This window comes from Chelonia mydas, chromosome 2 (genome assembly GCF_015237465.2).
Source record: "Chelonia mydas isolate rCheMyd1 chromosome 2, rCheMyd1.pri.v2, whole genome shotgun sequence".
NCBI classification, from domain to species: domain Eukaryota; kingdom Metazoa; phylum Chordata; order Testudines; family Cheloniidae; genus Chelonia; species Chelonia mydas.
In genome coordinates this window covers 42,502,978-42,530,907 of record NC_057850.1, presented here as the reverse complement: position 1 = coordinate 42,530,907, position 27,930 = coordinate 42,502,978, and the positions used below count along the sequence as shown (strand labels likewise).

General features: G+C 40.7%; 2 protein-coding genes across 5 annotated transcripts in view; one reads left to right on the top strand and one right to left on the bottom strand.

Annotated features, from left to right (window-relative positions):
* The window catches only part of RAD54B (RAD54 homolog B), a 122,789-nt gene extending 122,543 nt beyond the window's left edge, over positions 1 to 246 (bottom strand). Inside the window, exon 1 of one of the 3 annotated variants that reach the window (XM_037892286.2) lies at positions 94 to 246. The gene's annotated coding sequence lies outside the window, so the exon portion shown is untranslated. The remainder of the gene's footprint in view (positions 1 to 93) is intronic. The other 2 variants (XM_043539348.1, XM_043539346.1) reach the window with 2 other exon arrangements.
* Positions 225 to 27,892, top strand: LOC102931261 (RING finger protein 151). 2 transcript variants are annotated; one of them, XM_027829899.3, is made up of 9 exons: positions 225 to 482; positions 722 to 905; positions 11,678 to 11,817; positions 14,278 to 14,504; positions 15,380 to 15,519; positions 17,388 to 17,550; positions 19,452 to 19,572; positions 24,833 to 25,075; positions 26,240 to 27,892. In XM_027829899.3, the coding sequence occupies exons 4-8, from the start codon at positions 14,299 to 14,301 to the stop codon at positions 25,067 to 25,069; spliced, it is 867 nt and encodes a 288-aa protein (XP_027685700.2). In that variant the 5' UTR covers positions 225 to 482; positions 722 to 905; positions 11,678 to 11,817; positions 14,278 to 14,298; the 3' UTR covers positions 25,070 to 25,075; positions 26,240 to 27,892. The 2 variants fall into 2 exon arrangements, with proteins under 2 accessions (XP_027685700.2, XP_027685701.2); XM_027829900.3 differs by lacking the exon at positions 722 to 905 and having other exon boundaries at positions 287 to 482.
* Positions 27,893 to 27,930: the final 38 nt, after the last annotated feature.

Here is a 27,930-nt window from a genome sequence, read left to right as displayed (position 1 = left end):
GCTCCCCCTGCCGGGAAGGAGGTAGCGGCCTCCGCCGCCTCCTCAGTCACTGCGCCCCTGCCCCACACACCCGAGCTCCCCCGCCCCACTCACATCGCGCTCAACTCAACCGTCCCGCCGCAGCCACCGGCTCCCGTCAGCCACCTGCCACACAGCGCATGCGTCCTCCTTTCCTCCCACCGGCCATAGTTCAACCGCGCATGCTCCTGTCACTCATCCTCACTCCGCCAGCTATCCTGCACTCGCGCGTGCCTACTGGCCTCTCCCCTCTCTTGAACGGGTTTGCTGGGTGCTGCATTGCGCATGCGCATGCTGCCACCCACAGTATGGTGGTCCTGCCGGGGTCATCCCTGGTGTGTGACAAGCAGCCGTCAAGCAATAGCAGTCGCAAAATGCACTGCCGCTTGCCGTTGCGGCGGTGCTTGGAAACCAACTGAGAACCGAGAGAGTGTGTGTGGTGTGAGGTGCCGCCGGGCTGGGCGGTAAGTGGGTCTCTGGGACGGGGAGCGGTTAACCGTGCGTGGTGGGGACCATCTCCAAGGGTTACGGGGGAGGGGGGTGGAGCTGCGGGATCCCATCCCCAGCGGGGGATGCCGCGCGTGCAGTGGCCCCTGAAGCCAGCGTGACACGGCCAAGAGCCGGGGATGGAGCGGGAGGAGCGGGGTATAGGGCCAGGCGGGCGCCTGAGGGGCTGACCCGGTGAATAACGGCTCGTCGCCAGGGATTCTCTGGCAGCGGCCTGCGGGGGATTCAGTCAGCGAGAGGTCGGAGGTGGAGATGTGACTTCGAGCTATATATCTGCCAGCGAGAAAACTGGCAGCATCTGTCCATCCAAATCCCTGACTTTCCTCCCCTTGGTGGTCAGTTAGCTCTGCTCCAGATCCATCAGTGTCTCACCCACTTAGGTAAGAGCATTAACTTCTAAAAACTTTACTTATTATGTCATTTAATTTAAATTTTAAGAATCTGCATTTAAAGTGTAATCTTTTTTTTCCTCTGTAGTAGCATATAAGAATGTGTTCCCCTTTGTACTGCCATTCAGTTTGTGTAAATTGATCGAATGTTACCTGTATGTAACTAAACTTAATTGAAATGTTGTTAATTACACCTTGCTTCCAATCTGGCCTTAAAATGAATAACAGCTAAAAACAAAATCTGAAGTATGGCAATAACATTGCTAGTCTCCACCTTTCACAACTGTAAGAAAAGTTTTAGATCGCAGTATGGGGGTGAAGTTCAGCTGGTGATGTCTCTTTAAGCAAGTGTTGGCAGAGAGGAGCACTTCTCATTTTGGGATTATTAGTGAAATTAGTGACACTTCATACAGAACCAAGTTTTCATTTTAAAGCATAGTTTCTCTCCCTTCGGGAAAGAAGTGTCTGTAAATTGTTTCAGAAGGATTACTGAATTCACATTTTTACTGCACAAATTTGTATTTATCTTATAATATGTAAAAGTAGTATGTGTCAAATATGTGCATGCCAGGTTCAATCTTGCTTTTGACTCTAGTTGTTGGAAAATAGCAAACAATGAGTCTAATTTTAAAAAATGCATTCTTAAATGCTTATTTATAGTGGAAGGTTATATACCCATCTTGATTTTTGCAGATTTCTAAATTTTAGTGGTATTTTTATTTTTTCATATATACTGAAAATTAAGTATCAACTTTGCTGGAAATGTTGTAATGTTTGTAATTATTGAATAGATAATCATGTAATGGAGTGGAGATTATGTTTATAAAATTGGTGGATGACCCCAAGATGGGAGAGGTTGGGTAAGGAATGGTGTTATCAGTAAGGAATGGTGTCCCTAGACTCTGTTTGTCAGAGGGTGGAGATGGATGATAGAAGAGAGATCACTTGATCATTACCTGTTAGGTTCACTCCCTCTGGGGCACCTGGCATTGGCCACTGTCGGTAGACAGGATACTGGATGGACCTTTGGTCTGACCCAGTATAGCCATTCTTATGTTCTTATGAGGTTGCTAGCACTTTTGAGGAAGGATTATTATTCAAAATGATCTTGACAAATTGAGAATTGGTCTGAAAGCAACAAAGTGAAATTCAGTAAAGACAAGTGCAAAGTACTACACTTAGGAAGAAAAAATCAACGCACAGCTACAGAATGGGGAGTAACTGGCTAGGCAGTAGTACTGCTGAAAAGAATCTGGGGGTTATAGTGGTTCATAAATTGATTGAGTCAACAATGTGATGCAATTGCAAAAAAGGTTAATGTAATTCTGGGGTGTATTAATAGGAGTTTCATACGTAAGATACAGGGGGTTATTGTTCCACTCTACTTGGCACTGGTGGGGTCCCATCTGGAGTACTGTCTCCAGTTCTGGACTACCACTCTTTAAGTAAGATGTGGACAAATCGGCCAGAGTCCGAAGGAGACCAACAAAAATAAGAGGTTTAGAATTCCTGACCAATGACGAAAGTGTAAAGAAACTGAGTCTTGAGGAAAGACCGTTAGTCCTGAGGGGGGAAAAAAACAGCAAATTCACTTTTACTGGCCCTCATTTTAGACCAAAACTTGACACTAGTTCCCCACAGTTTCTTATCCTTCTTATAAATTATGTAAGTCAAAAATAAAGAATTATGAAATATTATTCTAAATAAATGATTTGTCATCTTAAAGTTCCTGTATTAACTATTCTCTTGTGTCTCTTATTTTTGGGTTATTATCCCACATTTAGATATCAGCATACTGAGAGCAATGACTATAAATAAGGATCAATATTCTGACTAGTTGGCACACATTCTTTCAATATAATATTACAATTATCCTCACATTGGGTTTACCTAGAAGATTTAAAAATGGTCACTTTTTCTTTTTAATAAATTCTGGTTTTAGAAATATAGTTGTTAGGCTAGGTATCAGAACTTGATTGTTTCTCAGCACTATACACTTGCTTGCAATAATGCTTTTTTTAAAAATCTAAACTGCATCTTACGGTCTGGATATAACTTCAGTTAGTTAGATAAGTATGTTTCATCAATTCAAGCAATTTGACCTTACCAGACTTCAGCTGTAATTTTTTTTTACATAATATTGTATTGTTTTTGACTGCATTGATCTGAACATAAGATTTGGAGTAATCCTTTGCTTTAGTGTCCATTTACAGGAAGAATAAAGCTGTGACCTTGTAAATTCATGTTAACTTACTGGCCTTGTTTTTTAGCTCCGTATAGAGTCTATTTGTTGTATTAAAAACATTGATTTGGATATATTTCTAAATCTCCCATTGAGCGCTCTGGGAACCTGCTTCTAAGATCACAAATGTTTTGGATTCAAAAGCTGTCTTTCCAAACACCTTCAGGAGGTAGTTTCAGTTGAAATAATGCTCTCAAAAATACATTGACACGTCTCCTTGTTTTATCAAATAGAAAACTGAATGAAATTAAGTAACTAAAAGCTAAAGTTTTTCTGACCGTAAATTTGAATTTAAATTCTTAATTTATTCTGCAATAATAAATGGGGGTCTAAAATCTCCATTCCATTGGGCCTGTGTCATTAGCGCTAAAGTATACCCATAATCAGCTTCAGAAGTGCCCTTGTTCAGAAATGTCACTTTTCAAAATTACATCAGGAAATGGACTCTTCCATTTCTTTCCACGGATAATAGAACACAAATGTACATAAGTAGTTTATTGACTTTACCAATGTTCATTGTCTCTGCTCCAAAGGTACTAATGCTCCAGATGATGCCCTCCAGAAAAGGAGTCAAATATGTGCATGTGTTTTGAAGAAAAGGTTTCAAAGCGGTTTGGTGAAGAGGTCCTTTTCCTAGATTTTCCACTGTCCTTCTCTGGGCAAGATAGTTTAATCGTCTTGGCCTTGGTTTCCCCATGTGTAAAACGGGAATAAGGACACTTGGTTTCCTTTGTAAAAACACATTAAGATGTATAAATGAAAAGCACTGAAAGAAAAACATTTAATATAAATAAAGTTTAGAAGAAAAATGAATTGAGTGATTAGATTAAGGTGCCATAATTACAGCTACTGTACCATTCCAGGAGCTCTCAACCCTGCAAATTGCTGAGCACCTTCAACTCCCTTTTTCCTAAGTGGAAATACAGGGTGTTCTGCGCCTTCCAGAATTGGGTTCCATGTTTGGTTCACTTTAGGGGTAGTGTTCTAATTTATTTTAGAATAATTTTCAGAAGTATTTTTTTAAAACGTGAGATGTCATTAATGCCCTTATTGATTAGGAGCAAAAGATAGCATAAAGTACATACTTATCCTGAGAGAGAAATTGATCCCATTGGTTGAATTAATTGTTGGCACCCATTTAAAAAAACAGCAGTTAAATTTAAAAAACAAAACCCCTCTTAGATGGATTAAATTCGACCTTTTTTAAGACTTAGAAGCTGAAATGCTGTAACCTTAAAATATTTTACTTTCATGCCCTCTGGGCGGGAGTTTGGGTATGGGAGGGGTTGCGGGCTTTGGGCTCAGGCAGGGGTTGAAGTGTGGGAGCAGGTGAGGGGTGCGGCGCTTACCTCGGAATGCTCCCAAAAGCAATTGGCACATCCCTCTGGCTGCGGCTCCTAAGTGGGGGGACCGGGGGCCTCCCTGTGCTGCCCCGCCCACAGGCACTGCTTCCGCAGCTCCCATTAGCCATAGTTCTTGGCCAGTGGGAGCTGCGGAGTCGGTGCTCGGGGCGGGGACAGTGCATGGAGACCCCTGGCCCCCTGACATAGGGGCCGCAGAGACGTGCCTGCCACTTCTGGGAGCAATAGCGAGCCAGGACAAGTAAGCCTGTTCCCCAGCATGCTGGAGGCATGCCTCGGAGGGAGGGGGAGGAGTTTCTCAGCGGGGCCTGCAGACCCCCTGGAGTCTCCCCGGGGATCCCTAGTGATCTGCGGACCCCAGTTTGAGAAACACTGATCTAGACCATCCCTGACAGGTGTTTGTCTAACCAACTCTTAAAAATTTCCAGTAATGGAGATTCCACAACCTTCCTACGCAATTAATTTCAGTGCTTAACTACCCTGACAGGTAGGAAGTTTTTCCTAATGTCCAACCTAAACCTCCCTTTTAAGCTCATTGCTTCTTGTCCTAATAACCTTAGCAGTACTCCCCCATGTGTTAACCAATTGCACTACTGGAGCACTGAAGGATGACTTCCATATCCAGACAGTTCAAGTGGCTTTTCCTAACATAGGAGGATGGGATATCTGAGGCGGAACTCCAGTTATCAATTTCTACATTACTTATTTGGCAAAAAACAAGTCTGTGAATCTAGAAAGTTGTAACATTGTTTCATGCTGTGAAAGTAACAGGGTGGATTTGATTTAAATCACTAGTCAGGAAGACTCGATTTAATCATGGTTTTCTACATAAAAGTGCATTCTTGTTGGTTGTTATAACCTTAATACATATTCTTCACAACTCAGAGATAGATGTAGGTTTCATTTTTAGAAGGTACACACTATACATTTTTAAACAGTGATTTATTTTGAAAACTTTTCAGATTAGTGTTACAGCTATATCAGAAAATGAATGATTGTTTGGTTATTTCATTTACCAAAGGTAATTAATTGAAGCAGATAGTTCACCTCCCAATGACTTCATAAATATATCTTATTCAACAGGTTAATCATTAATATTTGGAGGATTTTCTTGCCATTCTGTATTAGGAGGCGAACATCACCAGACAGACATTTCAATTGTTTTATTTAACTAAAACAACATTAAGTATTCTGGATTTTTTTCTTCAACAGCAAACATATAATATTTTAACAAAACAAGCATATGTCCCTCACTTCTCACATTTATCTCCAGACTTCTTCTCCTTGTCCAGATGTATTCTGCCCCCAACAATCTTCTATTCATTGAACTTTTTGAAACTTTGCACTTTTAGAGAGAGGTAAGGGATTGACTATGTGTACACAAATTTGCACAGGGACAATAGAGTTGAGGTCAGTTATTTCTCACCTCTATACATTATTTATTTATTTATTTATTTATTTATTTAAAAACATTTTTGGTGTTAACAAGCATGTTACCTCTGGAGACACAAATCCAAAGTTTGAGAACTGCAAAACTAAGCATCTCTGATGGTATCTTCTAGACTGAGCACCGAATCCCAATGGGTAGATAGAAAGATTAACCGAAATAATCTATACAGAAGCCTGTGGAACTGCATAAATTTGGGTCCCTAATCCAAGAACTATTGGAACTCATTTACAAAACTTTTCTTAAACATTACACAAATATATTGTCTCATACTATAGAACTAGAATTTATAGTCCCTATTCCATGATGAGATATCTTTGAGCTATAATGTATCTTTATCTTTAGATAGGTTTTTTTCCTCAAACATTTTATCAAAAAAAAATCTGATTTAAATAAAAAACTGATTTTTTTTAAATTACTTTTTTTAAAAAACATTGGTTTTTGTCCACTGTGGAAGGTAATATCTCTTCTTGACCATGATGGATAGATGTTTGTTGCTAATCTCTCAAAATGTATCTACAAGCAGTAAGTAGTCCATTATTCTGTGACAGTGCTCTCCATTCCATTGTGGTTTATACTTTTTTTTTACTTCCCACCATTAATTTTCAATAATAAAAACTTACATGTGTTGCATTTCTGAATTTTATGAAAAGGTTTACTTTGGGGATAGAAAAATGAGAATTGTGTCATCATATGGAGTTAAAATGGAATGAAAGAGTTGTCCTAAAATCCAGCTCATCTTTTTAAAATAAAATATTCTAGAATATTTATATAGTTTATTTTCTATATTTACTTTTATTAATGTTTTTAGTTGCTGCTTATATTACTGACAGGCAATCAATGAAAAATCAGTTTAGGCTTTTCAAGCCTGCAAACACAGAAAACACATTAAAAACACAGTTTAAAAGAAATCAATACCTACAACCACATTTTAAAAAAGTCCAAAATCATTAGTCAGTATGTTGTCTTTTTTGTGTATAAGTATTATAAAATCTGATAATTAGATTTATTTTTAATAAAACTTGTAGTAGCGTTTGCACCTTCTCTCTGGGTATGGCTAGACTGGGAGCAAGAGGGTGGCAGGGGAAAGGGATGTTAATGTTTTCAGCCTTGATCAGTGAATTAATGTGTCAAAAGGTAGCATGCCTTGTCCACACAAAGGCTTAAAAGCACCGTTTTCCTAGTCTAGACAAGGCCTATTTGGGGCCATGTCCGAACTGGGAAAACGGATTGTTTTAAAATGTGTTAGCTACCATGAAGAAGAGCTGTGTGCAAGTTCGAAAGTTTGTCTATCTCACCAACAGAAGTTGTCTAATAAAAGGTATTACCTCATCCACCTTGTCCTAGGGCTTGTCTACATTTGAAACACTACCACGCTGCAACTGTGCTGCAGTAGCACTGCAGTGTAGACACTACCTACACCAATGGGAGGAGTTCTATTATCAGCGAGGTGGTAGCTAGGCGAAAGGCTACCACTGTCTACAGTGGGGGCTAGGTTGGCTTAACTTCATAGTTATGGGGTGTGGATTTTAAACACCCCTGAGCGACATAGATGGGTCAGCCTAACTTTTTAGCAAAGACCAAGTCTTAGGGTATATCTACGCTGGAAGTTACAACACTGGCAGTTACATTGCCCCTCAGAGAGCGCTGAAGGGAAACCACTGCTGCGTGTTCACACTGTCAGCTGCCTGCGCAATAGCATGTTCACACTTGCGGCATTTGCATTGGTATTCGGAGAGGTACACTCTGGGCAGCTATCCCACAGAGCATCTCTTCCTTTTCTGTTGCTAAGGGTTGTGGGAAGGCAGAGGGGGTCACGGGGCATCCTGGGTCCTGTCCCAATGCCCTGTGATGCATTGCTTCGCATCCCAGCAGTACCTGTGCTTCCATCCACATTTGGCGCCATCTTTCAACGGTTTGTGTACTGTGCGCTCTGCCTCTTCTGCAGGAATGGATCCTGCACTGTTGACCAATATGCTGTTCACTCTGACTAACACGTCACGAGTGGCAGCGGAGTTATTCTTTAAACCAGTGGTTCTCAAACTAGGGCCACCGCTTGTTCAGGGAAGCCCCTGGCGGGCCGGACCGGTTTGTTTGCCTGCCACATCCGCAGGTTTGGCCGATCGTGGCTCCCACTGGCTGCCCTGTCGCTGGAGAAGCGCATGGCAATTGCACTGTGGAAGCTGGCTACTCCAGACTGCCACCGATCAGTCACTAACCAGTTTGGGGTGGGAAAGTCAACTGTTGAACTCCTGTTGACGGAAGTGTGCAAGGCCATTAATCGCATCCTGCTCCGAAAGACCATGACTCTGGGCAAAATGCATGACATTATGAATGGCTTTGCACAAATGGGCTTCCCTAACTGAAGAGGAGCGATAGATGGCACGCATATTCCAGTTCTGGCACCGGACCACCTAGCCACTGAGTACATTAATTGGAAGGGGTATTTCTCAATCGTTCTCCAGGCACTTGTGGATCACTGTGGGCATTTAATGGACATTAACGCAGGCTGGTTCAGAAAGGTGTATGACACACACATCTTTCAGAACACTGGCCTGTTCAGGAAGCTGGAAGCAGGGACTTTCTTCCCGGACCAGAAGATCACCGTAGGGGAAGTTGAAATGCCCATTGTGATCCTGGGAGACCTACTCCTTAATGTCGTGGCTTATGAAACCATACACGGGGCACCTTGCCAGCAGCAAGGAGTGGTTCAACAACAGGCTGAGCAAGTACAGAATGACTGTTGAGCGTGCTTTTGGCCTTTTAAAGGCCTGCTGGCACTGCCTATATGGGAGGCTGGACCTGGCTGATGATAATATTCCTGTGCTTATAGCTGCGTGCTGTATGCTCCATAATATTTGTGAAAGGAAGGGTGAAAGATTCACTCAGGGCTGGACCGCTGAGGCTCTGCACCTGGAAGCTGAATTTGAACAGTGACCAGGGCTATTAGAGGGGCGCAGCGCAGGACCATAAGGATCAGGGATGCCTTAAGGCAGCAATTTGAAGCTAAAAGCCACTAAAATTTGTTGCTGTGCTCGGGAGTGCAGTGCTTGTAATGCTAGGAGGTGATTGTGATCGTTGCAGACTAATGCACTATGAAGGTGTAAGACAATTGCCTGTTGCTTTGTAAGGTTCTTTTTGCTTTCAATTAATGGAATAAAGATTGTTTTCAAACCAACACAATTCTTTTATTAAAAAACAATGACCGGAGGGGAGAGAGAAACAAAAAAACACATCAGCACTGTGGGGGATGGGGGAAGGAAGGGTCCCAGGAGGAGGTGAGGTACGGGGACGGTTAAAGATTTGTGTATGTCCAGGTGCAACATTGTCCTTTGGAGTACAGTGCAGCGGGTACTATACTTCAGCAGGACTAAACTGTGGAGGGACGGTTGTTGAGTGCAGTATTGGTAGTCCGCAGGGCTGGACTGTGACAGGGCAGGAGTGGAATGCAGTGGGTACAAACTGGAGCCTGGAGTTGATAAGTGTGTTGGTGATCTCTGGAGGGTACATGGGAAAGAGTTTTCCGACAGCGACTGCAGGGGAGGGCGGGCACAGAGCTGCTCAGTTTTCAGTGCTAGTAGCGCCTAGAGCGTGTCCGCTTGGCCCTCCGTAACGTTTAAGAGCCACTCCATGGCTTCGTTCTGGCGTGCCGCGTTCTCCTTTCGGTCGCTCTTCTCACTGTCCTGCCACTCCTTCAATTCTTATTTTTTGACCGCGGAGTTCATCATGACCTCACACAGAAAGTCCTTTTTAGTTATTCAAAGCCACTTTCTAATTCTGCACAGCCATTCAGCCAGCGATAACAAAGAGGGAGGCTGGGCTCCCAAGTCATATTTGTGAAACCAAAATGCAACATTTTACAGACGCAGTATTGTTTGCAACACAGAGACCACTGGTTTAAAACACAGCCACTGTTCACATACCTGTCACTAGCTGGCTGACCTGACAGGCATTCAGGAGCTACTAGCCCCCAAAATGTTGAGTAACCTCAGGGGCAGGGGAAATCAGTGTTCCAGGACTGTACTGTACACTGGACACGTGGCTCTTGGAGAGAGCCAGCACTGTAGGGGGGGTCTTATAATCATTCCCGTACCCACATTTTCCACAGGCTGTGTTCATTATGGAAGATATCTCACTTAGGGTTAGGGTTTCTGCGCACTGTGTGGCGTGGCAGTGTGTACGCCTCGGGAGTTATAACGCAGAAAGCTGCTTTACTGTGCAGAAACTTGCCAGTTTAGACAAGGCCTTAGTTACAATGAGTTAATTAACATGTTTTTAAATGCCACTTAGCACCTACCATAGACACAGTAGTAATTAAAAATGTGTTTTAGATATGAGCAGTTAACATGTTTTTAGAGGTGTTAAATTGTTTATACACTAGATGCAAAATTATATTTTAAAATGTTAGTTAACATTTTCAAACATGACCTGTTTTTAGGCTTGAAAGGATTAGATTTTTATAGGTAAGTTTTGATTTCACTGTACACACACAAATGAACAACAAATATTTCCATTGGTAATTGAAATTTAAAGATAGGCAAAGTAAGAAAAATGCTGCTTGTGAACTTATTAGAGTTTGATTTAAGGATATTTACTCTGAATATTTTGACATGCAATGTTTACAGTTTGTGTTTTAATGTTTATAAATGCTTTAATTTTTTGAATCTCAACAACTACTGTCATTAATAGGGCCCTACCAAATTCACAGCCATGAAAAACGCATCACGGACCGTGAAATCTGGTCTTGCCCTGTGAAATCTGTATAATATAGGGTAAAAGCACACACAAGACCAGATTTCACAGGGGAGACCAGAGTTTCTCATATGGAGGTCCTGACCCAAAAGGGAGTTGCAGGGGGGTCACAAGGTTATTTTAGGGGGGTTGCAGTATTGCCACCCTTACTTCTACACTGTCTTCAGAGCTGGGTGGCCGAGAACAGCAGCTGTTGGCCACATGGCCAGCTCTGAAGGCAGTACCCCGCCAGCAGCAGCGCAGAAGGAAGGATAGCAGCCCCCCAAACTCCCTCCCCGTAACCTTGTGACCCCCTCCCCAAACTCTTTTTTGGTTCAGGACCCCCTACAATTATAACACAGTGACATTTCAGATTTAAATAGCTGAAATCATGAAATTTACTGTTTTTAAAATCATATGACCATGAAATGGAGCAAAATGGACCATGAATTTGGTAGAGCCCTAGTCATTAAATAAGTATTGTTTGACCACCCCATTCTTTCCCACAACTGTGAATATATAAATTTATTTTTTTAAATGCTTAAGCTACATAATTTTGGGCAACTGAAAATATAAATTAATAAAAATAAAAATGCTTTCTGTCAAAATTATAACAAAAATAATATATTGTAGTCTGGACAGGGCCCAGGAAAATAGGGGGTGTTTTTAAAAGCATGGTAAAACATTTTTATTAATGCTTTTTAAACAACACTTAGCACCTAGTGTAGATATGCCCTCAGTCTATGTATTGTTTTAAAAAGTATTAATTTAACACCTATTAGCTATTTTTTCCAGTCTATATGAGCCATGGGTGACAGCAAGCTAAAGTGTTAAACATACTATAAAGTAACCTTTCAAATGCATGCCACTTTAAAGTTTAGATTTAATGGCTATGAGAACAGTAGTCTATTCAACAACTAGCTGGTTAAGCATGGGGATCTGTAACTTAGGAAACACAACAATTGATTCTGTTTCTTTTTAGTGTTCTTGTAGAAAGTAACACAAAGCAATGAAGAGATGATAGAATAAGATGGTTTGGTACTGCTGTCTCCCCTGAAAACCATAATTCCAAAGCGTTTATGTGGTAAACTGCATGCTATTTATGTGAATTAAATCTAAAAGGTAAAAAAAATATTTTTCTATTTATAATTAATAAATATATTTATTTAGAAATTCGAACAACTTAGGAAATACTGTTTCATGAGGCTTGAGTATGTTGCAAAAGTAATTTTTTATGATTAAGAAAAAATGTGCAGCCTAAAATATATGAAGATGGTTAATTACATAAAATAAGTATTGTTAGACTCAAGCCACATCTTCCTTGATAGAATTGTACTCAAGTACAGAAGCTTGTTACTTCTCTTTCATATAACTTTCAACTTAGTTTTAGGGCTACTGATCTTTTAAAATTCACATGTTTTATGGGCAGAGCTGGTAGCACGTCATCATTACAGGGCTAGCGGCACCTCTTTCTCCTTTCTGGTCTCGCTCAGTTCAACCGTCTTAGGTGTCAGGCTGAAGCCTTTACCTATCCTAGGGTGGAATTCTGCAATTCTCTCACTGTTAGACCAGGCCCTGAATTACAGTACAGACGGTATCAACCATGCTTACCCAGTAAGTCCAACTGACTTCTGATGCCTGTGGTCCTTCCTATCAAGGGTCTGTGACCAGGGGTATCCAGTGACAAAACAGACTTCTTCAAGCCAAAGTATAGTTTATTGTTAACAGTACAAACCATTTAAAGAAAACAGATTTTTAAAACAGTCTACACACCTCTGTCTTACATAAAAGCTAACCATGCCCTGATAGTAATCTATACAGGACTAACTTCTTCAGATTCCTCTCCCCTTCCCCTCCCCAGTGCTTGTACTCTAGTTTGTTTCCAGAGCCCCCTTGAGAGAGAGCCCTTTTTAAACTGCTACAGTCTTTTTGATCTCTGCTGTCCATTGGCCTTTTCGTCTAATGGCTTTCATCTTAACAATCCTCAAAAGTTTGTGGAGAAGTGGCTTATCTTAAGCCATTCTATTTCTTTCCTGCGTGTTGCTCCATACAGTCCTTATTAAACTGAACCAAAATATTTATAAAGTAAACATCCCAATAACCCTGTCAACATACAGTATTCATAAATTACAGAATAGCTCCACATCTGTCAGTGTTGGTTATAATTAACATTGCCCCCTAGACTTTCCATTCTAAGACCCTGTTTTCAGGTGGTTATAACTTTTCCAAACTTAAACCATTTGGGCTGAAATTTTCTATGCTGTGTGTGTGCCTCTGGCTGTTTTTTGAGCAAAGTTCAGCTAAAACAGTTCAGCCGTTTTTTAGAAAGAAGTTAGGGAAAAATAAATTGTAACTATTTTTAATATGGGCAAAACATCTGTTTTATTGAGGAGCTCTGGTAGCTCCATGCTTTAGAGCAGGGACTTGAAACTTTTTCGGGGAGGGAGGTCACCCTGGTGTCAGGGATGTGTCTTTTGCCATCACCATGAAAATTTGGTGTAGTTATATGATTTGAAAAACTGCAGCTTGCACAAACTCAGAGGCTTGTTAGAGTTTGTCTGTGAAACCAAAGATTCAAAACTGCCCCAGAACAAGCCTAAATAACAGGAAAAACCCATGAAAACCAGAAAATATAAGCAGGGGATAGGGTTTGAATTTCTGCACCACGATGCTGGGGGGGGGGGGGGGTTCCATAAAAGAAACCCCAGGGGGCACAGTTTAAAAAAAAAAAAAAAAAAAGGGGCAGCTCATGAGACAAGTGGAAACACCTATAGGCTGTGGCTGCCTCAAAAAGCCAGCAAGAATACTTCGCAGCCTGCACGGAGCATGCTTCAGTCCAGGGCTGCAGGGTCCAAGCAGAACTTCCTTTGTAGTTACTCTTCTTGGCTGTTTGCAGCTGCTGTGGTGCCATGTACAGGAGCTGAGGGCACCATTGCCTGTGCAACCTTAATTTGGCTCCTTGTGCATCTGCATTATGGTACAGTCGGTACATACAGGATCGTACGCTATTTTTTCTAGACTCCCACCTCATTCAGTAGATGGGTTGTTATTAATAGTTCTTCTTACGAGTATAAGGAGAAACATACATCAAATTAAGTTACCTGTGGTTGACAGATATACATAAAATCATATGGATGAGAAGTACTCAAGGGTGTTCAATACTATCAGTAAAAACATTGTTTTACAAATTTGCAGGGTTTTATACAAATAAAGGTAAAGAAACAGAAATCAAGTTCTGACATTTGAACAGCGATTTTTCTGTAATTCATCTTTAAATTTTCAGTTACAGAATAAATCTTCAGTTATTCTCTAAATACTCTCAAAAACATTGTGCAAATGCAGAATTAAACTGCTATCTTTCACAATGTCCACAAGAATCACGTTTTGTAATAAATTCAAAACGAGAGAGAACCTGCTAAGTTAATCCTCTCTGTTTTTACCAATGTCTCTGCTTTCAAGATAGAAAGCTCTTTGAGCAGGACCTTTCTTTACTTTTGGGTATCGTGCAGCACCAAGCATTCTGTCAGTGCTAAATAATTAGTTATCAATCAGTTACTAATTGCTGTTTTAACATTATAACAGGTTGAAAGTCTGTGGAAAAGAATGGGTTATGATATTGAGCGTTTTGTTGGCTATGTTAATGAAGGACTTTTATGCTGTATATGCCGAGATGTATTAGAAGATCCTTTACAGGCTCCTTGTGAACATGCTTTCTGTACTGCCTGTATACATGGCTGGCTTGTTCATCACAATAACTGCCCTGAAGACAGACAAGCACTTGATATGTCTGTGCTACGACCTCTCTACAGGTACGTAACAAATCTGGTTGTTGAAGGGATTTTTCTAAAGCCTGGTTTAGGAAATTAGGTCAATATAACTGTCACTCAGGGATGTGAAAAATCCCACCCCGAGCCACATAGGTAAGCTGACATTAGTCCCCATGTAGACACCATTAGGTGGACTGGAGAATTCTTCCGCCTGTAGGGGAGGAAGTCCCGTCAGCATAGGTAGTGTCCACAACTGAAGCTCTACAGCAGTACAGCTGTGCCACTAACATTTTAAGTGTACACAAGCCCCTAGTTCGGGGTGGGCAAACTACGGCTCGGAGGCCGCATCTGTCCCTTCAGACATTTTAATCTGGCCTTTGAGCTCCCGACGGGGAGCAGGGTTCAGGGCTTGCTCTGCTCCACACGTGCCGTGGCTCCCAGAAGCAGCAGCATGTCCCCCGGCTGGCACCTATGCGTAGGGGGTAACCAGGGGACCCCACGCGCTGCCCCTGCCCCAAGCGCCACCCCCGCAGCTCCCATTGGCCAGGAACCATGAGCATTCATGGCCCGCCATACAATTTCCATAACCAGATGTGGCCCTCTGGCCAAAAAGTTTGCCCACTCCTGCCCTAGTTAGTGCTAAAATCTTAGTTTTGTGACCTCTCAATAGCCATTCTTCATGAACTAATTTGCATATTTAATTTTGAACCTTAATATTCCATCATCACAGCTTTCATCCTCCCAACCCCCTTTCATCAAGTGTAGTTATTTGAATGTTGAAATATTTTGAACGGAGCATTTGACTTTTTTCCTTGTGGAAGGTAGAATCCCTGAAATGTGGCAAAAGTAAACACTTTTACAGTATTGCAGGAGTTTAAAAAAGAAGAAGAAACAAAGTAACTCTTTTCTGTATATAGATACATGAAAAATGATCTAAATCGACTTCAGCTTCATTGCAAAAACAGAGAGCGTGGTTGTGAAATGGTTTGTTCTCTAGAATCTATAGACAGACATGAGAGAGAATGTGAATACAGCCAGATACCCTGCTCAAATGCTGGTGAGTAAAGTTCAAAGTTGAGCCTTTTGTTGAGAAAATTTGTATCTGTCATACTTGATCACAGTAGGGTGGCAGCGATGGACATGCATTCACTTCTTTGTTGAGTTCCACATTGTGAATTTCTGAGTTCTAGACCATATTCATGCTAGACCAAAAAGATTGAAGCAAGCTTTCTTTAGGCAGGCAGGTAGGTACTTCTGCTTGCACATTCCTACACAGACATGGCCTCTGCAATGTGGTTACTTCAGTTTAACAAGCAAAGCAAAACAAAAAAAGAGCCAAATAAAAATTAAAAAGATAATACAATGATCAGCGGTTGAGAGTTTGCAGAAATTTTTTTAGACAGTGGATTTGCTCTCTGTTGTAATGATGATTGTCATCCATCATCAGTTTTTCCTTTTTCATGTGAAAATTAACCAGAATGAATTTGAATACTGGACCCCTAATTTATCAGAATACACAGCAGTGCATGGGTTTTGCTTTCTGCCAAGGTATGATTTTGTCTAATATTCAGCTTTTATTACTCATCTGATTGTGGTTTTTTGCATGTGATGATTGAACCATCTTTTTGGCCAATTTAACATTTATTACATTAAACAGAATTACACTATAACTTGCTGCTTTGCTCCTTTTCCAGAAGGTATCTCAAACTTTAGCCAGTGTAGGTAGGGCTAAGTATATATCTGATAAACCGCTGTTTGTTGCTTCATATGGGACAAGAAATAAGGTTTTTTGCATTCTGCTCCCAGTTATGCTGCTGATGTGTTGCCTTGGGCAAGTTATTTACATTTGTGTGTTTCTTAATCTGTAAAATGGGAGTAATAGCTCTTTCAGAGAGGTGTTGTGAGTCTTTTGAGATCTTCCAGTGGAAGGTGATCTGAAAGTGCAAAATATTTTTATTAAATTATATAGGTGTTTGTCTTAATCAGAAGTGCACACACTCTGAAACCTACCACTTGCAAGATTTTTATGGCACATTTTTGTTTGTGCTTGTAGCTAGGCCACCTCTACTAGGTGATATTTTCTGCTTGTCCTTACCAGCCTGTCTGCAATACACTGCACTCGATCATGCTGCCTTTTATCTCAGACTTGTCAGGTAGGCAACCCATTATTTGAAGTCAGAAATGTGCACAACCTACTTACATTTACTCTAAAAGTAAGAGTAAAAATGTATACTATTACTACATTTGATCTCTCAGACTTTGAAGGCTTTTGACATCCTTAAGTTATTTTAAATTTCCCCCCCTTGCTTTAGAACGGTAAATAAAATTTAATGGCCTCACAATGCTCCTGATTCCTTTTGTCCCCCACCCTTCAGGAGTTGCGGCCCGTTGGTTGAGAAATACTAGTCTGCTAGTAGGTAGGGCACAAGCGTAGTGGTGAAGAGAACTTGGTTCTAGTCCCAGCTCTGTTGTTGATTTGCTCTGTAATCTTGGAGAAGTTGCCAAGGTCCAAATTTTCTCTAACCTTGGGTGCCAAATTTTTGATACTCAAGCCTTGTCTAAACTGGCATTTATCTTAATATCTCCAACCATTGCTGTTGGTGGTGGAGTAGGGCTGGTGGGAGCATAGTGTAGGCCAGCTGCCAGTATTTTTTCTACTATCCATGTCTTACATTAGTGTTACCACCAGGGTTAGAGCAATGATGAGAGACTTGAGCAAAAAGTTTTAATGTAGACAAGGCTTTGGGATCTATAGGTGTATCTCTTCATGCTGTAAGGGAATCACTTTGTTTTGACATATTTGCATATGATCAGTTCTGTGCACTGTGGTTTGTTTGCTTGCTTGGGTGTTTTTGCCTGGAATGGACTATGCTTCTGTTAATTGCAGTGATTTAATATTGTCTTAATTTACTGTTTCCTGTTCAGGTTGTCCAGTTCAGATTGAACGACGTAACTTAGATGGCCATTTGGCAGTGTGTGAATACCGGAGCCGTGAATGCCCTAATGGTTGTGGTTACACCATTTTCAGGGCAGAAGACACGCAGCATAATTGTGTAGCAGAGCTAAGAACAGAAGTAGAACTGCTCCGGTAAAATACTACTTTTGTTTCCTGAGTATTTGTGTTTTACCTGGGCCTAAAATCACTGCACATAAAAGACAGGTCCAAGTACTAGCTCTGTTTAAGTCTGATATCTAACCGATAATGTGTAAATCACTTGGTATTAACTGGTAAGGATATTTTTGAAAAGCCATTACACACTTTAAACTCTTACTGTACTTTTTAGTCTGAGTTAGTTGAATTAGTTTGATTAGCCCAGAACTCTAATGAATAGGGATTGCAATTATCCAAAATTATGTGATGGTTACATGAAAGCGTGAAATACTTACAAAGAACTAGACTGAGTGCATTAAACCTTTTCACTTTTTACCTTAGTCTGATATGGACCCAGAGCCAAATTATGAAGTAAGATTTATTATTTAAGATTTTAAAAACACTTTGGAGATGAAAAACTCTGATTATATTTGGCAGTTATAAAGTTATCAGAGATGAGAGGCTGGTGACCTACGAGTTCAAGCTTGTCCTTGTGCCTAAAATGCTGGAAAACTACTAATACTTATCAGTATACGTCTTTACCTTCTGTCTGTTCCCTTCTTTCTTCTTGCCTCTCTCCCTCTTCCAGTTTATCATTTCCATGATCTTCCAACAGTTTTGTACCTCTTCCCACCCCATCCTGCTGGTACCTTCTCTCTTGCTCCTTTGGTCAATGGAGGCCCCAGCTCTCCTGCACTTTGCTGGTGACCCAGGTTCAGTTCCTGGTAAGTGCAGCAGGAAACAAGTGATACCAATACCAATAAAATGCCAAACTGCTGCTCAAAACTCAAACGGTTAACCTGTTAATGTTTCAGTTTTGGCTATGGCTGTGTTTAATAACTAAATGATACTAGTTTCCTTCTCCCACAACTACTGTCATTTCACATCCATGATAAACCAACAAGTGTTGATCCAAATGCTGCTAGATGGTATGCTATCCTGAGCTTAACCTATAGCTCTCTGTATTATGTCCTTGTTTCAGAATTCCATTCTCCTTGGGTTAAGTGGAATGACACAGACTGAGGCCCATTCATGCTTTGTATTTTGAGAAACATATTACATTTCTCCTAAACTACTGCACAAAGTTACCATATACTCTTAAAATAAAATTAATCAAAATGACAGTTATATGTTTGGATGAAAGGAAATAAACCATCCAAAGCCCCCAAAAAAGTTAGTCTATAGCTTCTGGAATTATTTCAGAAACATCTATCTTGGAGTTCTGTATCGCTGCCCAACGCCATAGGATTTCAGCACCAAGAATCTCTGATATTGATGCCAGGAGTAGAACTTGCACATTCTATCGAGAGATTAAAACCCCTAAATAGGTACATACTGAGCAAGAATACTGTCTGTTGGTAAAACATGCTAAATATCTCATATTACCTCTGGAGAGCTGTGTAACACAAGACAATAGCAGAGCTTCAATTTAGGACTAAATTTGGGCAAATCACGAATTTTTGGGGTTCATTGTCAATTCCAAATTTTAAAAAAAAACTTTGTTTTTGTTTTAATTTTGAACATTTTTTAATGTTTTTTAATTCTTTTAAATAAAATTAAAGGAAATTTCTAAAGAAAAGGTAGTTTAAATGTTTCAATTTTTCTGTTTAAATCTAGAAACTGTCTAAATGAAACATTTTGATTTTGGGGGGAGAATTTGCTCCAGTGTTTCTTTTTCTTTACCGAAGCAACTCAGTTAAATCACCATGAATTTGCAAAATCTTTTGGTGTTCCTGAATCTGCATTTTTTTTCTCCTGAGGAAAAAAGTGTTGGTCAAAAAATTTCACCCAGTTGTATTCAGGAATGATGTGGCTATTTGGCAGCAGTAGTTCACTCTGGTACTTAAAAGTCACAGGTATAATGGTTAGGTTTAAAAAGGAAAAATACACTTTTTTAGGTCAGAAATGATCTGCAGAGTGGAGGAGGCAAAGCATGAAATGGAGTCCAGATTAGATTCACAGAGAAGGCATATGGTTCAAAAAGAGAGTCTTCTGCAAAATGAAATTGAAGAACTAAAGGTAAATAAGTTCCAGTGTCATTTGTAGAAATGTGTTTTTGTTTTCTTCCCCTCTCCCAACAGTGTAGCTTTTTTGCTTTTTCAAGTAGTGGGGAGTTTGTTATCCTAATTCACTATAGAAGATACAGTCCTACAGTCCAGCGGTCTGAACCTATCCTTTTCAAATAATTGCAGTGTCGTGGCCTGGTAAAGCTCCCCTGCTGGACACTCACCAGACTGCTGTTTTGGGCCCAAATGCTGGGGCCGTGTGCTTTTAAGCTTCCCTGGGTCTCAGTAGACTCCAACACAGTCTCTCTCTCTTGACCTTTCTGGCACAGGTTTTCTGTCAGTTACCCCTTCGGAGAATTGGAATCTAGGGGTCCGGCTACCCTAGGCCCCTACAAGTAGTGCTGACCCCAAGATATCCCAGTATATTAAGCACATCCTTGCTCACAGTTTCACTTTATGGGCACTCTAGCAGACACTTCAATTCTTTAGAGACACGTGATAATTGAAACACTCACAAATTAGTAAATTTCTTACCTGATGATAATTTCCTTTCTGCTAGCAGCATCTCCCACAATTATAAGAGGTATGGGCTAGTCCCCTCCTGACTGCAGTTTCTGGAGGCAGTTCAAAGCGGTAGCACAGCCTGTGCGAGCCATGCCCCCTTATCCAGCCTGCTGACAGATGATTCATTCCAAAGCTGTGTAAAAATTCGTAGAATATGATTAGTAACAGTAACTTCAGTGCTAGACAATGTGGGCTACAGCCTATAAACATAACCATCAAAATTAAATACTGTCTCCTGGCTAGGAAGCCAACCAGGAAGGGTAGAACTGTGGAAGATACTGCTAGCAGAAAGGAAATTAACAGGTAAGAAATTTACCATTCTGCAGCTCAGTGTCTCCCACAATTCTGATACATACGGAAATTAACAACCAATGAACAGAAATAAGGGGGAATAAGACAAAAAAAAGAGATAGAAGATTCCTCCTTGAGTTAATTGCTCAAAATGGCAATGCTATTCCTGGCTCAGTGCCTGCAGCACCTTCCTGCCAAAGAAGACCTCCACAGAGAACAGAAAGTCAGTTTATAGTATCTGCTAAATGTGTTAACCTATGACCATATTGCTGCCCTGCAGCTCTCAGCGGTGGAAGCACAAGCTCTTTCCACCCACAAAGTCATCATAGATATTGTGGAGTGTGCCTTGATGTCTTTGTAATGCATAGCTTGATCCATCTAGCTAGTGATAGCTTGAATACCCTGGGCCCTTGGCATTTCAGATGAAAGGAGGCAAACTAGGAGCCTGATCTTCTTGTCAATTTGGTATGCTTGGCACCATCTTCAGTGCTCTTCTAATGTCTAACATGTGACACAGCTTTTCTGTCGGGAGCTGTGGCTTTGGACAGAATGAAGGGAGGACAATCTCCTGTGTGGCATGAAAAGATTAATTCACCTTAGGCAAAAAACGATTCTAATATTCTTAGTACCACCTTGTCATCATGAAACACCCAGTGGCATTCCTGCATGGCTAGAGCTGCCCATTCAGAAACTCGTCTAGTAGACATAATGATGACCTGAAAAAAAGTTTTGATAGATCAGTGGAATGGAGATATTGATGTCAGTGGCCCAAAAGGATGCGTAGTTAGGGCCTTTGGAAAGACTGGTTTAACCACAAGTTTAGTCAGTCAGAGTACTCTGAGATATCTGAGAGTTCTCCGTCAAGGAATCGGGAATGTCCTATTCACAACATCCTCTACAGCTGACACCAGGCACTATGGAGCTGGTTCCTTGTCTGTGCCTTTCTGAAGAAAGTCCAGACTAAGTGGGATATCAGGATCCTTTGGATTTTTGTTGTTAATGATACCACAAGCTAAACCTAGTTCAGATAGAGGAGTAGCTCTTAGGGTTGAAGCTCACTGGGAGGAGAATGTTGTTCCATCTCTTTGAAGGATAGTTCTAGTGTGGCTAATGCTTCCTTCTTAATAGCAGGCTATCAGTTGTAGATGCTCTAGATAGAATAATGGGCCTTGTTAAAGGATGTCTGGTCTCACTGGTAGCTACAGTGGTAGTTCCAATTTCAGTTCTCTCCGATCAGAGAACCATGCATCTGCTTGGCCAGCGTGGTGCTAGCACTGTCACCTTTGCTTCTTCTTGTCTTACCTTACTTTCTGGATCACCTTTTTTAGAAATGGGAAGGCATATAGAAGGCCTTGCGGCCACATGTGCAAAGAAACAACCATCCCCAGGGATTTGGGGCCTGCTTCCCTGATGAAGTACTTTGGCTGCCTTGTCTTCTTGTGATTGGCGAATAGGTTGACTGTCAGAAGGATGAACTTCTGTGAAATCCTAGTAAAGATTTTCTGATTCAGGCACCACTCTGAGTTGTTGATAGTACATCTGGTGAGTCAGTCTGCCTTTTAGTTCAGCTATCCTTTTGAGTGTTTTGCTCTTATGGAGTTCTCTGGCCATCACTTCTGCGTGTAGAGTTATATTCATTGTTTCCACTTGATTGTTGACATATGGCACAATGGTCATGTTGGCCAACCAGATAAAAATATTTTCATCCTCTAGGTAGTTCTGGAACCTCCACTGGGCTAGCTTGAGAGCTCTGAGCCTCAATAGGTTAATGCTCTGGTTCCTTTCGCATGGGGTTCCAGGTGCCTTGTACTGTTCTGTTCCCCTGATGTGCTCTCCATCCTGTTAGGCTGGCATTGGCTGTGAGTACTTGTGGGTCTGGAAGGCATATGGAAAGTCCCTTGCAGACATTCTCTGGGATTGTCCACCATCTTAGAGAGTTCATCATCTGGTTGGGAACTGATCTTGCATGTTTTCTGGTGAATGGTTCCATGCTTTTAGGAGAAAAACCTGAAGGCACCTGATATGGGACCTTGACCACAGAGCGATTCCTATATTTGAAACCATGAGGCCCCGTAGTTGTAAATATTGAGTTATGGGTGGACTTGCACACTTTACCAACATGCAGGTTCTGGACCTTGTGGAATCTGTCTAATGATGGGTAGAATCCTAGAACCATAGGGTTAGAATGGACTGCAAGGGTCATCTAGTCTACCTACCTGCCAAGATGCAGGATTTGTTGTGTCTAAACCATCCAATACAGGTGGCTATCCAGCCTCTTTTTGAAAAGCTACAGCGAAGGAGTTTCCATGACTTCTCTCGGCAGTTTGTTCCATTGTCCTACAGTTCTTAAAGTTAGGAAGTTTTTCCTGAGATTTAATCTAAAATGACTATGCTGTAGTTTTGGAAGGGTTGTCTAGGAAGAGATAGAGTTAAGTGCCTTGAGACCTGAGTCTGGCATCTTGGTAAAGAGCCTAGGGGCTGAATGGGAGCATTTGGTACTGATAGCAGGCTGTGCTGTACATAAATCTCAGCAGTCTGTGGTGGTGTAGTCATATGGGAATGTAGAGATATGCATCTGCTAGATCCACAGAAGCAAGGAAGTCCCCTTGGACAGGGACGCTACCATTGAAGCTAGGGTCTCTATCCAGAATCTCACTTTCTTCATCCATTGATTGAGTCGCTCGAGATCTAGGACAGCTCTGTGTCCCCATATGCTTCTGAACAATGAAGAAAATTGAGTATAGTATAAGAATCTTCTGAGGGAAACATTTCTATTGCTCCTGTGTCCAGGAATAAAATAATAAGCTGTCAAGAAAAGTTGGGAGCAAGGTGAACCATCATTTGATTGCAGCTATAGACGCAGAAAATCTGTCAGCAGGCTAGAGAAGGAGATGTGGCTAACATGGGCCGTGTGACAACTTTGAAACAGCTCCAGAAAATGCAGACGGAAGGGGAATAACCCATACATTGCAGAATTTGCAAAGGTTCCAAAACCAATCACTGTTCACTTTAGATAGTATCGGAAATATACAGATCTAGACAAAATAATAAAATACCTATCCAGACTCTTGAGCATTCTTTCGGCTTAGGTCAGATCCTGGTGTCCAGGATGCTTCCTCTACTCTACATGGCTTCTTGGCTGGATGATGGAGTTTGTCTTTGTCTCTGATCCCTGCAGCAGTGTGCTTCCTTTCTCTCCAGTGGCTGGTGACAGACCTTCTTTCTAATAACCTCAAGTCCCCTGTGTCAGGTGACCCACCCATCACCTTGTCAGGTGATCAGCCCCCCACATCTGTTGCTAAGTTACCACACCCCTGGAGTTCAGAGTTGGCTTGCCTGGGGCAGCAGCCATCTCTTTGTCAAAGCTGAACAACCCTCCATTGTTAGCTCTGTGCAAGTTGCAAGAATTTCTCGTCACCTTTTGTGGGTTTTAGCTCAATATGGAGACAAAAGACAGCAGAAAGAAGGCAAACAAGCCGCACATTCCAAATGGAGTTTGCAGTTTGACAGATGTGCAGAGAGAATCCCCAGTATCAAACAGGATTCATAAGCTGTACCTATATGTTCCGTTCTATGCATCCGATGAAGTGAGCTGTAGCCCACGAAAGCTTATGCTCTAATAAATTTGTTAGTCTCTAAGGTGCAACAAGTACTCCTGTTCTTTAAGCTGTACATAGTGGTATTCCCCAAATTGTAACATGCAGCATCTGTTTAAGTCTGGGCGCTTTAAATACAAGACACATCACTGCAAGTAAGGGTTTGCTGCCCACATGGATCCAGTTGCTGGATCAGGGCCCCATACGAAACCAGTTTAGCTAGAGCTGTGTTCAGACTCTGTTCTAACTTGCTTCAAAACCCAGTGGTGATAAGGCCAAAGTAAAAAGCAGTGGGGAGAGAATGTATTATCTAATCCATTCATCCAGCTTTTATACTGTAACAGGAAAAAAATAATCATCAAAACGCAAGACAGTTGAGCCTTTGTATGTTTTAAGGTTTCGTCGTATTGGATTTGAACTAAAATATTGGAAGATCATATCTGCAAGTAAGTCACACAGCTCTGTCCTGAACACTTTCGGTTTTTGGAATAATGTTCATTTGGGTTTTGAGATACAGAACATAACCAGCAGCCAGTGAAATCCAGTGGTACATCTGTGATCAGTTGGATTTTCGCTGTCTCTCGTGGCTCTTGCAGACTGGAATATTTGAAATGAGTGCCACAGCAAGCGAAAACTGTGCTCTTATCAGCAAAATTAAGTTTGTTCAGTGGTTTATCAAAAATTGCAGATTCTTTCAGCTGTGCCTGGTCTTCATTATTTCTTCTCCTATATACAGTAGTCATTTCAGCTTCAATACCACCATTATTGGAAATGTATTTATATGATCTCTTATTTTAGTCTGTTTTCACACATGCTTTTTAGAGTCAGATGTCACGAATGATGTCTGAGGTGCGCTCCCTTATGGCTGCAGAGAGACAGCATCGTCAAGAGCTGGAGCAAGCAGAGCTCGAAAAGCGTGAATTAATGGAGCTGCTGAAAGGCCTACAGAAAGACTGCCGATTAAATAATACAGAAGGAAACAAGAAATCAACAAACTTTCGCCCCCTAACACGACTGGAGAGTGTGAAACGAAAACCCAGGGAAGTTACAGTCATCTAAACAGAAGTAAGTTCACAGACATACAGGATTCTGCTTCCTGTGAACAGTTAGCAAATGTTGTATTAGTTCTAAATGACCTCTTTTCTATCTAAATTCCAAATGGGTCCAAAAGAGTGGGGGAAAACACATGTTTTTGTATCTAGCCCACTTTGCATACTATACAAATCGTAAAACTAGTTTTTAGGCATTTGGGAGAAGTTGTAGGCCCAATATTAGTTTTTAAAGGTCCATTAATAGTATATTGGGTATTACAACAGGCATTTAAAAGGACATTTTCAACTAATATTTTCATATACCAGGAGCTCTTAATCTGTAGTCCTCCCTGGATTGTTTACAACAACCTCCTTACAGACCTGGAAACTAGAAATTCAACTAGGTGACATGGAAATTTTTTTTCACTGCTACTGCAATTTGAGCGCAGTTAAAGCTGGTGTATGACCCCTCATTTTTCTCACGTGTGTATAAGCATAATGACGACAGCAGCTGGAATGTATTCTAAGAATAGGACTAATTCTAGGAGTAGTATTTAAGTACTTCAGTCAAGCCAGCAGGGGAAATGAACAAATTTGGAGGTATTTGTGTCCTACAAAAACACCGTACTTCACAAAGGAATGGTGGCTTAAATATTCTTAATTCCAGACAGTTGCCACCAGCATACAACAGCTTTAAACTAGGTCAGTTTGGGCTTTAGAGTATTTGGCAGTTTTCCTTTAATCTCCAACCCCTTCTTAGTTTTTCATCAAGCTAGCTGTTACCAAAACCCCTGATAGTGCAGAATTTTAGCAATGCAGTCCAACTCACTGCCAAGCTGTCTAGAATTCTCCTTCATCTGTTTCCATCATGAAGGAGCTTGCAGGAGATTACCTGTTCATGTTGAAAATTTGTAAGCATTTGTATTGACCAGGATTGCTTAAATACGGTTACTGTCCTTTCTTGCACCTCCAACGCTTTTATAATATTTGCATTACATAGTGAAGATTAGTGCATATTCAGAGTCCTGCTTGTTATCACAGTCTGGGTGAATTGTGTATACATTTCCTTGGTGTGAGCAATCTATTAGCTGTTTTTACAAGGACTCTAAGGTTTAATACTGCTGACTGTAGAAAGATATACGTCTTTTTAAAACATATTAAAAGCACCTGTTGAACATCTTTAATTTTCTTTTGACAGGTATGACAAAAACTACTTGAATGTTGTTTTACCCACAACAGACCTCAGTTTTATACAAAGGACATATGATCAGGTGGACTTCTATATTGATACTAAAGTCTGGAACTATACAATGGCACTAATAGACCCCCGGATCTTGAATCATGGGGTTTCTTACATTTGAGGACTGAAGGACACTTTTTAGAAATGTGGAGAGGTCAAATATGGCAGCCAGTTAGACCCGGAGCATGTGGGTGAAACCCACCAGCCAGACATCTGAAATATATGTATGATGAAAGAGAACCCCATGATGTTACAAGGGTTTATGCAAGTCTCCATGCCTGGTTTGGTTATTTTTTTTCCCTACTGAACTTAATACTAACAACATACTGAAAGAAACAAGTAGAATGTTAGTGAGTACAATAACTCCGTCTTAGAAGCAGAATTAGCACTTAATGATTAAGACGTGAGGATATCACTAATCTTTCTCAAATCTTATTTAGTACATTGTAGTTTCACTTAATCCAGCTAGTCCAATAATTTGAAAGATGTGCTGACTCAATTTAAGTAAGACACAGCCCTCTCTGGCTCTTGCACCATCAATTCCCATCCACCCTTCCAGCTCAGTTTTTTTCATAGAAGCATACAATTCCTGTGGAACAACTAGTGAGCCAGACTTGATTGCTGTTGCTGCATATTTTTGCTTTCTTTATTGAAATGTAGGAGTAGAATAGTGTTCAATGAGCTCCTGTTGGTTTCAATAGGACTTCTGAATGCAAGACTTTCAGGAGAACCCTATATCTGCTGTTTAATTGAGTTGCAATGTACCAGTTTGCTTGTAAGCACCCATGTTATTTTAGTTAGGCTGATTCTAATATTAAGTTAAATTTTCATCTCAATCATAATTGTTCATGTGTGTTATCAGATGGTTAGCCTAACATCACAATTGCATGGCAGATTTCTTTTCCTTATTAGTAGCAGACAAGTGAATTATGTAGCCAGATAACACATGCAATTACTGTAAACATTTTAGTTGCAAAGTTATTGTATTTTTTTACATCTTAAACATTCTTAGGTGCTTTAAGAAGTTTTTTTAAAAAGTGACCCTCAGATAGTGAACAGGTCCTGGAATATATTAAAATAAGAATTCTTGTGAAATTTGCTAACTCTCCCCTCAGATGCGTTTTTGATAGTGTTTCTCTACAGATTTGCCAAGGAGTCCTGGATAACTTAGGAAAATGCTGGCACCATTCCACATTTCTCATGAACATCTTTTGGATAGACCCATACAGTTTATCCTTGGTACGTGGGGGGATCTTATGCAGCGTTTTCTCACATTGAAAGATGCCTTTCTAAATACCTATAAGTCTATGCAAATTTTATATTAACAAATGAATGTTAAAATGTCTTCCAGCCACACGGTTCATTGCCAAGCTAGACTGAAATTTGATTTTTTTTTTATTTTTACATTTAATAAAAAATGGGAAATGGGCTCAAAAGTGGAATTTTGGGGCTAAATGTCATTGTGTCTAACAGCTTGTAACCATTTGATTTGCACTTTGTATAAAAGTTGAGCTACTCAAGTGTTCATAAAAATAGTTATTCATTTTGCTTCTCTTCTTTTCATTATGAAAGATCAGGTATCCTCCTTGCCTAATAAAATAGTGAGACATATATGCAAATAAACTTGCTTTCATTATTCCCTGTATACT

Bases quoted from the DNA above. Each gene is read 5' to 3' on its own strand.
- LOC102931261 (XM_027829899.3), top strand. From the start codon at position 14,299: ATGGGTTATGATATTGAGCGTTTTGTTGGCTATGTTAATGAAGGACTT. The intron at 17,551-19,451 runs GTAAAATACTAC...ACACTTTTTTAG, and splicing joins ACAGAAGTAGAACTGCTCCG to GTCAGAAATGATCTGCAGAG. The intron at 19,573-24,832 runs GTAAATAAGTTC...CATGCTTTTTAG, and splicing joins ATGAAATTGAAGAACTAAAG to AGTCAGATGTCACGAATGAT.